Below are 14,886 nucleotides of genomic sequence, written 5' to 3' on the forward strand. Positions count from 1 at the left end.
CCTCCCCCCAGGCTCTCAAGCCTAGGAGGGGAGGAGGCAGGGCTGGGGATTTGGGGAAGAGGCGGAGTTGAGGCGGGGCCGGGGGTGGGGTAATTAAATAAGGGAGGGGGGCGGCCAAAATTGTTTTTGCTTTGGACGGCAAAAATCCTAGAGCCGGCCCTGAGCAGGACCAAGTACTGATTTTGCCCCAGATCCCTAAGTGGCCCCCTCAAGGATTGAACTCACAACCCTGGGTTTAGCAGGCCGATGCTCAAACATCCCTCCCCCTACTTTTCCATTTAGAAGGAGGGGTGGGAACCCAGAGAGGGACAAAGGATTCCCGCCTTGTGCAAAAGATATATAAGGGGGTGGAACAGAACTAAGGGGGCTGCAGTCATGAGAAATCCCCTAGCTATCACCTGAGCTGGAACAAGGACTGTACCAGGGGAAAGGATTGGGCCCAGACTAGGAAGGTGTCCAGTCTGTAAAAGAAGCGTATTGAAACATTTCTGAGTGTGAGATTTTATCTGTATTTCAGCTTTCTTACTGTATTAGGCTTAGAGTTGCATATTTTATTTTATTTTGCTCAGTAATTCACTTTAACTCCCTGCTCTCCATATGTCAGTATATAATGCCTGCATCTGTAGCTTTCACTCTATGCATCCGAAGAAGTGAGGTTTTTACTCACGAAAGCTTATGCCCAAATAAATCTGTTAGTCTTTAAGGTGCCACCAGACTCTTTGTTGTTTTTGTAGATACAGACTAACACGGCTACCCCCTGATACTTCACTTTGTTCTGTCTGTTATTACTTGGAACCACTTAAATCCTACTTTTTGTATTTAATAAAATCACTTTTTACTTATTAATTAACCCAGAGTATGCATTAATACCTGGGGAGGAGGGGGAGGACAGCTGTGCATACCTCTCTATCAGTATTATAGAGGGCGAACAGTTTGAGTTTACCCTGTGTAAGCTTTATACAGGGTAAAATGGATTTATTTGGATCCCATTGGGAGCTGAGTGCTGGAGACAGGAACACTTCTTAAGCTGTTTTCAGTTAAGCCTGCAGCTTGGGGGGGATGTGGTTCAGACCCTGGTCTGTGTTTGTAGCAGGCTAGTGTGTCTAGCACAACCAGGCAGGGTCCCAAGCTGCCAGGGAAAATGGGCTCAGAGGTAGTCTCAGCATATCAGGTGGCAGTCCCAAAGGGGTTTCTGTGATCCAACCCGTCACAAACCTGTCTTGCTGAGTCAGGCTATTAAAGCTTCCTCTAATACACACACACACACACACACACACTGGGAGGGCCACATATATCCGTATTCCTTATGAAAATATGCTTATGCTATGAATATGACATAACTGAGGTATACTTTATGCAAGATGGGCCTTGTGAGATATCATTGGAAAGGTTATGATTTACTGAATGCGATTATCCAATTTGTATACCTGTATCATTTCTGTATCTGAAGTAAGAAATATTGACTATTTATCTGTATTTCAACTATGCTACTCTGGGTGATGCCCACTGCTAACACTTCAGGTACAACAATGGAAAAGCCAGACAGAGCGGATGGCCCATCAGCGAGGACAATGGACTGTGAAAAGCTTGGCCTTCCTGTGGACACTCCATACTGCCACTGACTCATGGATGCTGTGATATTACAGGGTCAGGTGGTCTTGTCACCTGATACTAAAACATTACCTGGGGTGTCTTGTAACGTTCCACTGAAGGGAAGGGGGTTCAAAGTTGGGAAACAAAGCATGCCTGCCTTATGTAAATCCTGTTTAAGCGTGAGGAAGAAGGCAAACAGGAATCCTCCTCTCCATGGCTGTCTGCTCAAGAAGAAACGAGGAGTCCTTGTGGCACCTTAGAGACTAACAAATTTATTTGGGCATAAGCTTTCGTGGGCTAAAACCCAATTCATCAGATGCATGGAGTGAAAAATGAAGTGGGTTTTAGCCCACAAAAGCTTATGCCTAAATAAATTAGTCTCCAAGGTGCCACAAGGACTCCTCGTTGTCTTTGCTGATACAGACTAACATGGCTATCCCTCTGAAACCTGCCCAAGAAGAAAATCTGCAAAGGCCACCTGAAGGGAAGGTGGAGTGTGGAGTCCTGACTGACACGGGGGTCCAGTCTGAAAAGGAATATAACTGGAACTCTGAACCACAGAAACTTTACAACCTGCCTGCAACAATATCTAGGGTGAAAAATACTATTTATAACCAATTTATTTGGTGAAACTAGCTTAGTTTATGTGTTTGATTTCATTTGCTTAGTAATCTGCTTTGTTGTGTTGGTTACCCCTGTTACCACTTAAAATCTGCTTTTTATAGTTTTGTTTATTATTAAACCCAGTTTCTGTAATTTCTAACTGGGTGGGGCAAGAAGCGTGCACACCTCTCTCCACATTGAGGGGCGGGGCGAATTTCATAATATAGCTATAGGTCTGCACTCCAAAGGAGGTGGACATCTGAGTGCTGGAGCAAGTCCCTTAAACCGAGTCTTCCCAGAGCTGATGTGCAGCTGGGTGTGGCCCTGTCTTTGTGTGTGTTAGAGAAGGCTTTAATAGCCTGGCTCAGCAAGACAAGTTCAAGGGGGCCTATGCTGCAGAACAGGTAGACTCAGTGGTATCTCAGCACATAAGGTGGCTTCCCAAGGGGTCCAACCTGTCACTGTACAGAATTACAGAAGTGCAGGTACTTAAAGGGTAAAATCACTCCATAGATTTCACACACAGGATTCTGATTCCTGAGAGTCACAATCACACTTGTATTACACATCCCACTTGTATTATTACTGAGATGTTCAGGTTAGTGTTCTATACCAACATTTTTCTACATATGGAAGAAAATCTTTGTATTTAGTTAATTGACTAAATTAATCTCTTGTGTAACACTTGACTTTAAAGATTAATTTTGAAAGTATGATGTAACTATAGCTGCAATTTGGCAAAGCATACGACTTCATACGTGACAGGTTTCAGAGTAGCAGCCGTGTTAGTCTGTATCCGCAAAAAGAAGAACAGGAGTACTTGTGGCACCTTAGAGACTAACAAATTTATTAGAGCATAAGCTTTCGTAGCCCACTTCTGTAGTCCACGAAAGCTTATGCTCTAATAAATTTGTTAGTCTTTAAGGTGCCACAAGTACTCCTGTTCTTCTTTTTGACTTCATATATGTTGGAATATCGTGTTTCAGATATCAAAATACTTTTTGTTGCATATATACCTTAAATGCACCCCTTTTAGCTAACACTTGTTATTTTCAGGGTATCTGGCATGTCTCAGAATCAGTGTGTGTTTTAAAATTAAGAGTTTGGCTGCAAGCAGTTTTTGAACGGAGAGCCTTTGAAACCTTTAAAAGAAAGTTGCACATATTTGCTTTGAAAACTCACAGTGAGAAATACTTGGAAATTTTATTTGAAAATATAAGATGAATAAAATTAGCATTCCGAATCCAGTTGCTGGCACCTCACTGCTTAAAAAAAAAAAAAAAAAAAAAATCTAGCCGAGTAGGGATACAATGAGACAACTAATGTTTAATTCTTTCCCTTGTAATTCTTGGATAGGGTGTGTATATCTCATCACATGTAGGGGGTAGAATACTGACTCGCTTCAATCTGTGAGATGTCTGTATCCAAAGTAGGAATAGAATTAATAAATAAAAATGTTGATTATGTTTTTAATTAAAATGCTTTTAAACAGTAATACAGTTTAACACCTGTAAAAATGTGTGAGTTAGTCATGATCAGGATGTGACAGTGCCTCATCTTTTTTACTCCTAAAAGAATAGGTCTGTGATCTTCTGTACTTAAAATTGATGCAGCAAAGTACTTTGCAAAGAAGCTAATGTACTTATTCTTTTCTGTTGCTCCTTTTAATCCCTAGTAATCTAGAAGATCATCTGACACGCAAAGGATTGTTCTTTCTGATACTTAGTAGCCCAAGACATAAAAACATGCAAGGTCTATGTCTTCAAATTTCCTCTTAGGCCTTCTAATTTCCAGTTTATGTTTCATTTGTTATGATGTATGATTCTTTCTTTTGGTTACACTACAACTGGATTTTTACTTCTCAAAAAATAACTTTTTTACCTTTTAACCATATAAATTTTGTGGCCTTGTGTCTTATTTTGGATAGGAATAAAATATGGTATGCCTACAGATGATATTATGTTAGTTCTCTGTCTAGCAGTGTGTAAACAAGACCTGAAAGGTTTGGGATGTATTTTGTTTCTCTTTCTCTCTTTGCTTGTGAGCTTTCTCAGTTCTCATTTGAAAGGATAAGTGTGTTTGAATCTTTATTAACGATGGCATTTTTCTTTGTTATTTGTCAGGTGTTTCATTTAAATAGATGATAACCAAAACAAACAAAATACAAAGTTTTTTTTTGTTTTTGTTTTTAAGTCTAGGACTCTCTTGCATTCTGAGTTGCTCAGGTTTTTTACCTTTATCGAATGCAGTGTTGTCATCCAGTCCTCCAGCAAAAAATGGGAGGGACAAGATCTGATAAATTTTAATTAAAAAAAAAATCTTTATAATTTTTATAACATTAGACGGAGCACAAACACCATCCTTCCCTTGGCAGGTCACCTTTAACTAGCCTGTATGCTGGTTCTAAGGAATTTACGTTTTCAACTTTGGGATTAAGGCTCTTCCTAATTAATTAGCTTGAATTTAAAAAATTCCCCTTCATAAAGTTTAGTATCATTTTGCTAGTCTTGGGTACAATCTGTCCCACAGAAATTCAGGACCTAACTGCCCTGGAAGACTTACCTGCCTGGAGAACTACATATCACTCAGAAAAAGATTTTTAGTTCGACTGCTTATGACTTCTTTTTTTTATTAATCAACACTTGCTTAACTTCAGTGACTAACATTTTGGATAAAGGATGTATTTAAATATTGAGTACCTCTACCCCTTCAATTAAGCTGTTAGAGCTAACAATAAAAATGCTTTGAGACCACCAGAAAATTCAGGGAAAATTAAAACCAAACTTGATATCCCTGCTTAAAGCAAACCCTTTTCACAATTCATTTATATGTTATAACAAAGCCAAAAAGGGCATAAACCCAATTTTTAAATATATTCTTTGAAGATGCTCTTTAGTAACTTAAGCATTTACTGGACTATGTTGTTGCTGTTCTGGAGTATGTTTAATATAAATCTAGAAGAGGCAAGGGGAGCAGGCATTACAGATAAGATGTACTCATTTGGCTACAGATGTAAAAGGAGGAAATGTTCCGAGCCAAAAAATCCAACATAGTTCAACATTTATTTGTAATAAAGTTGTGCTCTCTTTTTTAACAGGCTTCCTGAAACTCTAAGCAATGGATGAAGACGCACATCAAATGCAGCCCTTGAATGACAAGCAGGTGCCGAACTCTGAAGGTGGATATGTATGGCAGGTCACCGATATAAATCGACTCCACCGTTTCTTATGTTTTGGTTCAGAAGGTGGTACATACTACATCAAGGAGCAGAAACTGGGCTTTGAAAATGCTGAAGTTTTAATAAGACTGATTGAAGATGGTAAAGGTTGTGATGTGGTACAGGAAATAAAGACATTCAGCCAGGAAGGCAGGGCAGCAAAACAGGAGCCCATGCTTTTTGCTCTTGCAATTTGTTCACAGTGCTCTGATGCAAAAACAAAACAAGCAGCATTTAAGGCTGTTTCTGAAGTCTGCCGCATACCAACTCATCTGTTTACTTTCATCCAGTTTAAAAAGGATCTGAAGGAGGGCATGAAGTGTGGCATGTGGGGCCGTGCCTTGAGAAAAGCTGTTGCAGACTGGTACAATGGAAAGAATGGCCTGGCGGTTGCTTTAGCAGTTACAAAATATAAACAAAGAAATGGTTGGTCTCATAAAGATCTACTGAGGTTGTCCCACCTAAAACCTGCCAGTGAAGGTAACAGTAATGTTTAATTGACCTTGAGACTGGATTAGTTAAGAAAATATGCTATATCAATACTACATTAAGCCTATCATTTCTAGCCTATGTCTGTCCTGGAAGTCTAAAGGTCTTGATGGAATAGTGGTCTCTCAGCATCCATGTATCCTTCAGGTTAAACTTTAGAAATAATACAGAAGCTGATAGCTAGAAAATATGGTCTGTTTATCTTGACTCTTTAAGAATAAATGTGGTCTTTCATTATTTTTTGTGACTCCTGTCAAGAGATGGCTGAATAATTCTTACAAATCATTTAGTTGATTTTTTTTTTTCCCCATCAGTGGCAAATACATTTATTTTTTCATTATTCAACCAGATCTGTTGTTTCCTCATTATTTTTGACCTTTGGTCACGGTTTTATGTTTCTCCTCAAATATAATTTATTTTTATATATTAAAAAATGCAGATTACGTCAAAATGCTTTAATGCTTTGTAGCGTGTTGGGGTAACTGAAATATTTATACATAGTAGATTGACAGTCATCTTTTCATTGTATGTTCTCACTAGTTTTATCCCCTTATTTTTCACAACACTGTGCTTGCTGTGGTGTAAAGTAGGGGACAAAACATTGTAAAGAAGACGACTTGTATTAAGTTTCATCCTGCCAAAGGGAGATGATACAGTAAATAAAATAAATCTTGGAAAGTATTCTGAATTGTGCATCCTAATGTATTTGACTATAGTGTTCTAACTTAGACCCACTCTATTGATAGCTGGCTAGCAGTTCTGGGAATGAAACCATAGTTAAAAGCATCCTTCTAACCAACACTCCTAACAGACTTACTAAACTCTCTGATATCTGGGTCATAATCCTGAATGGAAAATATTTTTGTCTTTCAATAGGACTCGCTGTAGTTACTAAGTATATCACCAAGGGGTGGAAGGAAGTCCAAGAGGCATATAAAGACAAGGAATTTTCTTCTGAGACTGAAAAATTGTTAAAATATCTGGAGGCTGTGGAGAAAGTGAAACGTACGAAAGATGAATTGGAAGTTATTCATTTGATAGAAGAGTATAGGTTAGTTAGGGAGCATCTCCAGACAAACCATTTGAAATCTAAAGAGGTGGGTATGTGTATGTAAATATTAACATCTTGCATCAAATAACTAGTGCCCTTTTAAAATTTGTTGTCTTGTTTATCTTGACAATTTTGGATTGCTGAAAATATATTTTTATCCAAATGGAACTCTTAAAGCTTTTTAAAATAAATTAATAAGTAGTTAATTTAACATGATGAAGCTCTCTGTATAATTCTGACATTTTAAAATACATTGTTTGCATATTTTGCTTGATGTTTTGTGTATACACCAGACAGAGCCTCTCATCAAATTAAAATGTTGTCTCCCTTCCTCCACCCCTCTTCCGTATACTACTGTAACAGGTGTGGAAGGCATTGTTGCAGGAGATGCCCATTACAGCAATGTTGAGGAATCTAGGAAAGATGACTGCAAATTCAGTACTTGAACCAGCAAGCCCAGAAGTAGCAATAGTGTGTGAAAGACTGAGAAATGAGAAACTGTTAAAAAAGGTAAGAACTGTTTTCACTACTCAGTGCTTTTACTTCTGGTATGATTGTCTTCCTAAATTGCATTTCTTAAAAACTTCAGAAGTGTATGTATTGATGGGAAATGTTTAGGTATGTTTTGACATAGATCCAATTACATATAATAATTGCTAATCAAAGATAACCTTTTTATGTGAAAGTTGTTATTTTTTTTACTATTCTGCAGTTGACTTCATTTTGCTTATGAACCTGGATTCAGGAAAGCACTTGGTCAAATACTTAAAGTTAAGTACATGCTTAAGTGTTTTCCTGAGTTGGAGCCATGGAGAATTTCATTTGCTGGTCTCATGCATTAATGTAACTTAAGCATTCTTATGTACTGCTTTAGTAATCAATTGTACGTGGTCTTCTGAAGCTACTCCAATAGTGGGGTAAAAGTGCAGCAGTTGCTATTTCAGAGTTTGAAATATATAATTAGAAATACTTTAAATTTATGAATTTCTGAAATTTTAATATTGTTAATGGAAAAGTCTAGCAAAAGCCTGGGAATGGAGTGGAAGAGCAGCCTGGTATGCGTTCCATTTTCAGGCCCCTGCACAAGGAGAAGGAGCAGAAGTGAGGTTATCTCCTCACTCCTAAGGATCCCTGAGGAAACTAGGAAAGCAAGTGGAGGAGAAGTGCATAGAGCCAAGACAGGAAGACAAAGCATGATAAGTGGGGGAGAGACACTCTTCTTCCCTTCCCCCCCACCCCACTCTGAGCCTTTTGAGGCACTTGCTGAGAAAATGAAGGAAGAAAGTGGGTTGGTCCTTGCGACAGTGATGGATGAGACACTTGGACTTCAGGGTGTGGCTCCTTCCCTGGGCCTTCCATGGACTGGGGATGATGCAGAGAAGACTGCAGTCAAGGAATCTTCATTTTCCAGGATCCTCTCCAAGAGGCCCACAGAAGAGCAGAAGCCTGTCAGAAGAAAGGGTCTCCTCTTTCCTAGATCCCTCCAAAAAGCTTATAGCATCAGAACTGGCAGGGAAAAGAGTGACCAAAAGAGGGGAGGCGCTATTACGAAAGAGGGGAGAAGGTGTGTACATGTTTAGATCTGTTGGACCTTCACATTTTCCTGCTGACACAAGCAAGCTACATAAACACCACTAAAGGAGAACAAAATGAGGGAAAAAATAAATTAGTAAAGCAAAATAAAAGACAGTGGCTAAAATACGTAAGAGACAATAGACTGGTTGGTCCCCAAACTGTGGGGCATAACCCCTAGGGGGACACAGAGGAACATTCAGGCAGGCACATCGGGGCCCAGGCCACCCCCCCCCCCAGGGGACAGGGAGGGAGCGCCACCCAGCCCTGCTTTGGCCCCAGCTTTGCTCCGTCCCTGTCCCCAGCCATGGCCCCTGCTCCCATCCTCAGCCTTGGCCCTCAGCCACAGCTCCACACCCAGCCGCAGACCCAGCTGCCAGGCTGTACCGCAACCCAGCCGCAGCTCTGCTCCCAACCCTACCCCCAGCTGTGGTCCCAGCCTCAGCCCCCTTACCCCTGTCCGCATAGCCTGAATGTTGCTTCAGGAGGCGTGGGTATGGACATGGACAAGGAGGGGAATGACCCTGAAAAGTTTGGGGACCACTCCAATAGGCTAACATAGTACTTTTCCAAAAAAGTCAGTTTCAAATAACTGAATTTGGCAGCGTAGCTTCATATTTAATACATAAAAATGACAACTTTTCTATTTTGAAAAAGGATTTCTTTTTTTCATTTGGCTCTGAGATGAAACCCTATTTAAGTGCTACAGTAGATCAACTTAAAAGAAATGTCTTTCAGTTATTAAGATGGAGAATGCTTAACAGGGTTGCATTCTGTCCCTCAAATCTTCCAAGCTAGAAGATTCCCAGCAGGGCCGGCTCCAGGCACCAGCCGAGGAAGCTCGTGCTTGGGGCGGCAGATTCCCTCAAATCCTTTTATTTATTTATTTTTTGCTTCACCGCTTCGGCCGCCCAGCAGGTTTTTTTCTTTTTTCTTTTTGGTTCGCCGCTCTGGCCACCCTGTAGGGGGCGGCGGCGTGGAGGAGGGGAGCGCCCTGCTGGGAGCAGGCTGTGCGCTCCATCTGCCCCAGCTGGTGCCAGGTCTGTAGCAAGCCCGGCAGGGCAGCCCGCGTCCTTCCCTGCCTGCTGATCGGAGCAGCGCGGAGCCCTCCCGGAAGGCGGCGCGGCGGGAGGGGCTGAGTGGCGAGCGCCCCGCTGAAGGAAGCCCTGACCGCCCCCCTTCTCTCTCTCCCCCCGCCTCTCTCTCCCCCCGCTCCCTCCCTCTTCCCCCTGCTGCCCCGGGCACGTCTGCAGCGCCGGGAGTCCCCCAGCACCCGCGCTCTGGCCGCCCTGCATGGGTTTTTTATTTTGCTCTGCCGCTCTGGCCGCCCTGCATGTGTTTTTTGTTGTTGTTGTTGTTGTTTTTATTGTTGTTGATGTTTTCATCTTATACTAGATTGGTCTAAAAGTATGTCTGTTGATTTTTTTTTTTTTTTAGATCTGCCATTCAGTTGACCATGAGATTTTTGTTGGCTTGTTTGCGAACAAGTTTGGATGGGTGGAGCTGCTGCTATTTGATTCTGTTCTTTCAAAACAAATTCAAAAGGTGTTTATGGGCAGCTTCAGCTCTGTCCCAAGCACTCATGTAGGGTGCTGCAGGGCTTGATATTGTCACTTCTTTGATTAAAGTGTATATGATCGCTAGGAGGGTTAGTGAAGAGACATAGGCTGAAATTCAGTCAGTAGGTTGATGACACACAGCTCTACATCTCCATTGCATCTGACCTAGCTGGAGAAATGGAACAACTTGCCTAATGCCTTGATGAATTTAGGGCATGGATGAGAGCTAGGTGGCTGCAAAGCAATCCAGAGAAAATTGAGTTTGTTGGTGGGCACCTTCATACCCGAGCCCCTCACAGAGGGAGTGTCACTGCAGTTTGTAAAACAGGTGCACACTATGATGGTATTGTTAGATCCTGGGATGCGCCTAGGTCCCTTAGTGGAGATTTTCCATCTGTGCCTGATTAAGAGTGCAATTTTATGTATGTTTTGTGAGAGAGAGGACCTTGGTGACACAATTATTCATGCTTTTGTTAACTCTCAAGATTAGACTGCTGCAATGCACTGTGCACAGGGTACACATTAGGACTGTTTGGAAGCTGAAGGTAGTGTGAATGCTGCAGTCTGCTTATTAAGTGGAGTTGCACTTTGGGAGCACTTTAGACCAGTGCTGTGTGATCTGCACTGATTCCAGTAAGCTTCTGGGTGGAATTCAAAGAGTTGATTATAACTATAAAGCCTTAAATATATGGGTACCTGATTAGCTGAGTGATTCATGCCATGGTATACTGCCACTGTTGAGATTAGCAGAGGCAGTGGATCTGGAGTTCTCTCAACATAAATAAGAGAGAGCTACTGGGGAAAAAAATGTCTGTGGTAATTTTAATTTTTTTTAAGTTGCTTCACCCTCCTCCCTTGTTTGCCAGAGCCCAAACTTGTTAACCTTAGGGCATACTGTAAAGCTCATTGTGAAATTTCTGGGGGTGCCCTGTAATAAGTTACGTTCTGTATTGGCCTGGTTGTTGGGATAGTGTTTGCTGTATGACAAAATTGGTTTAACTCAATTGGGTAGTCTGCAATATAGATCAGAAGGAGAAGAATCGCTCAATATAGCCATTTATCAGCAAACACTTAAGAGTTGGTAAGGGACAATGCCAAAACTATTGGACTTAATTATTCTGTCTCTGGCCAGCCTGTGAAACTGGTTTTAACAGGAATGGCTCAGACTTCCCAGGCACAGGAGAACAAAGAACTCTAGAAGGTTTAAAAAGGACTGTTTTAAAAAGGAGACCTAAGCAAGTAACCAGACTTAAACTAGCCTCAGACACAGGAACCTGCTGGGGTGTCTGGAGAAGCTAGGCTTACATAGGTCGCCATCGTGGAATGGTGGGAATTTAGTTAAGATAGACATGCGTGTAGACTGTTCGTTTTAAAATAATTTTTCTCTAAAGTTTTGTTCCTACTGCTAAATAAAAAATACTTTTATTTTTAAGAGGTTGTTGGTCACTGCATATCACTGGTTTTTGAAGGGTAATTGTGTCCAGGTCTAAGAGTGAAAGAATTGCAAAGTTCCACTCTGAGTTAAGTAAAGGTATGAGGCCAAACAGCTGAGGAGACCAGAAAGGAGACATAGGTCCAAGCAGCCCCATAACTGTTTTTTCTCTCTTTAAGTATGTTGTTTTAAGGGATGTGAGGACTAAAGAGGATATATTTGTGTATAGCCACATTTGTTTCTATTTTGTTGTGATTTTTAATTTACGAAATAAGTGCACAGAGAGTTCCTATAATTGTATTTTAAAAATTTGAAGAATCAATAAAATAAGGCAGATAATTGCAGCTGTAGAGAGAGAATGCAATTGTAGTTAATATTTTCTGCAATAATTGAACTTTGTACTTTAAATGTATTTTTAAAGCATGTTTTGTTTATAGGCTCGAATACATCCATTCCATGTTTTGGTTGCATTAGAAACCTACAAAGCAGGACATGGAAACCGGGGAAAACTTCGGTGGCTTCCTGATAAAGACATTTTAGAAGCTCTTGATGTCTCTTTTTACAAAACATTCAAGGTAATGGTCTGTTTAACTATCATATTCACTGCTAGAGAAGTCATAAGCCTGGCTTTGCAAATATCTGGAGTGTTTTAAAGCAGAGTTAGCAATAAGATACACAAGTATTCTTACTTATTGAGATTGGTCCTAAAATTCTCTCCCAAGTATGATGGGGTGGACTAGGCCCAAAGGCCCCCTGCTGGAGGCCTCAGGATTCTGCCATACCCATTCCTGGAAAGGAGCAGTGGAGAGGTCCTCCAAGAGGTCTAGAGTGGTTGCGAGGAAACAGCCAATCAGAGAGGCTGCTGGAACAGCCAATCAGGAGCCAGAAGGGCCATAAAAAAGGAACTGTAGAACAAAGCAATAGTTAGTTGGTACTTGGTGCTGGAGAAGAAAGGACTGCATGCCTGGCGGGAAGAGCAGCAGGACCACAGACAGTCTGCTGGCAGGGACCAGGGGAGTGAGAGGCTTCTGGCTGGCTGCTAAGACTGAGCCAAAGACAGTTTGCTAGCAGGGGCCGGGGCTGCTACTGAGTAGGGAGTGAACCTTGGGAGGGCTGTAGTAAGATCCAGGGAGGAAGCCCTGGGGATATGATCCCACATCAGGGCTGGGATTACTTAAAGACTGAGCCCAGAGAGGGCTAGAGAAACACCACCAGTGGGGTATTGAGATAGACCCTGGCGGACTGTATACCCCAGAAGGGGTTCATTCTGGTTCACGTGCAGTTAGTGTGTGAGACTCGGTGAGAGGGCTGAGTCACTGGAAAAACTACCTAAGAACCCTGAAAGGGGTCACCAAAACTGAAGGAACGCAGACACCCCAACCAGAAAGGGGCACTTCCGAGAGGTGGGTGCTGACCCCATTACATCAAGATTATTAAAGGACATTTTGCCTCCTGCCTTAATTCTTTTTCTTATAGTGCAAGTGGATCTGTTTCCAGCTATCCAGTACATTGTTAGTGGGTTTTTTTAACTTAGATGGCCCAAAATGGGTGGTGGTTTTGTTTTTTGTTTAAGCATAGCTTAATGTTGTGTGGGAGGTTGTTTATTTTAAATTGAAGGGCAGATTTTTTGCTGTCATTTTGTTAGCCATGTCTGATCATGAGGTGCAGTCAGCTTTAAAGAACTTTATGATCTGTGATATAAATGTGCCTTTCTGATAAGCATGATTAATATATGAAGTGTTTAGGGGAGAAGTATTCTCCTCATAATTGAATTTTCCACACATTTATTTAGGCACCTTAAACTATAGTGTCCTTTTAACTTTTGTAGCTATTCATCTTTGTTCAAAAGCATTGGCACAAAATAAAAATATATTACTAAATCATGTTATCAAATTATTACGTAAAAAAGTTCTTTCATCAGCTGATAGCATTCCATTTTGTAAAACACAATATGATAATGTTTTCAGATAACCAACAGTTTCAGTTGAGGAATATATGAACAATGAAGCTAAGCTAGAAAGTGATAACTTTGAGTTAACCAAAACACTCGGTTACCTAGTTAGTTTTTGGTTTTGGTTGGTTGGTTTTTCCCTTGGGTGTCAGGGCCTTTCCTGGAAACAGAATATTATGAAGTCAAGACTGTATTTTATTGCCACATTTTTATGTCCATTGACTTTCAGATATTAGGCACCAGTTAATTAGTTCTGTAATTACACTAGTTACTAATCTACTGTTCATGGAAAAAAATGCTGGTAAATGTTGAAGTAAGCTGGGTGTAATTCTTAAAAGGTTACATTGCGTTGTAAGTTCTGTCACTAATATTTTGAAGTCATAGTACTTTTGCATTTAAACAATACCTAAATAATTGTTTGGCTAAATTGAATTCAGCTGCTGGTTGTATGGTTAGTTTCATTTGTTTCTTGAGAGAACATTATGTGGATTTGGTGATTTAGAGGGAGGTACTTTTCTGACAAATTTCTGTAATGAATCAATACCCCAGCATGATTCCATGGGCACTCTCAAATAAAATGAAAAATGGGGGTCCTGACCACGTGTCATCAATGAAGATTTCAAGACATTTTTTACCAGAGCCAGGGTTATTATTTAATCTCCTTTTTAGTATTGAATTTTTGTAGCAAAGGTTTAGTAATTTTAATATTGTGTCAAAAGAGAAGGGGCATTCACTTGATTTGTTTAGCTGCTTTAAAATATACTCTCCTGGAATAGAAAAGGGAGAGAGGGGGAGAGTTGAAAATAAATCAGTATTTTGAGATTTTTATATATATGTTTTTTTCTGTCATTGTTTAGACAGTGGAACCAACAGGGAAGCGTTTCTTGCTTGCAGTTGATGTCAGTGCTTCCATGACACAAAGAGTTTTGGGCAGTGTGCTTAATGCTAGTACAGTTGCTGCAGCAATGTGTATGGTAAGAAATGGATCTCTTCTTGTAGCCATCCAGAATTCTTTAGGCTTGATTATTTAGAACAGTGAGTCAGTATTGTATAGGGTTACCATATTTTGTGCCTCCCAAAGGAGGACACTTCACGGGCCCCCGCCCCCGCCCCAACTCCGCCCCCTCCCCAAAGTCTCCGCCCCCTCCCCTGCTTCCCGCGAACATTTGAGTCGCGGGAAGCCTGAAGCAGGTAAGGGGGAGTGTGGGGGGAGGAGGCGCGGCCCAGGCTGTCCCCGGCCCTGGGGTGCTGGCCCCGGTCCCCGTCCCGTCCCCCGGCACCGCACCGCCGGCCGCCGGCCCGTCCCCCGAGCCCCCGGCCCGGCCTGGCCCCGCCGGAGCCCCCGAGCCCCCGGCCCGGCCCCGCTGGAGCCCCCGGCCAGGCACCGCACCGCCGGCCCGGCCCCCAAGCCCCCGTCCC

General features: G+C 41.6%; 1 protein-coding gene across 1 annotated transcript in view; it reads left to right on the forward strand.

Moving 5' to 3' along the window:
• The window catches only part of RO60 (Ro60, Y RNA binding protein), a 35,393-nt gene that overhangs the window by 14,066 nt on the left and 6,441 nt on the right, over nt 1–14,886 (forward strand). Inside the window, exons 2-6 of the mRNA XM_034778322.1 lie at nt 5,294–5,893; nt 6,779–6,999; nt 7,317–7,463; nt 11,954–12,091; nt 14,325–14,441. Coding sequence (XP_034634213.1) covers nt 5,314–5,893; nt 6,779–6,999; nt 7,317–7,463; nt 11,954–12,091; nt 14,325–14,441 — 1,203 coding nt within the window. The 5' untranslated portion in view covers nt 5,294–5,313. The remainder of the gene's footprint in view (nt 1–5,293; nt 5,894–6,778; nt 7,000–7,316; nt 7,464–11,953; nt 12,092–14,324; nt 14,442–14,886) is intronic.

Source organism: Trachemys scripta, chromosome 8 (assembly GCF_013100865.1).
Source record: "Trachemys scripta elegans isolate TJP31775 chromosome 8, CAS_Tse_1.0, whole genome shotgun sequence".
Lineage (NCBI taxonomy): Eukaryota > Metazoa > Chordata > Testudines > Emydidae > Trachemys > Trachemys scripta.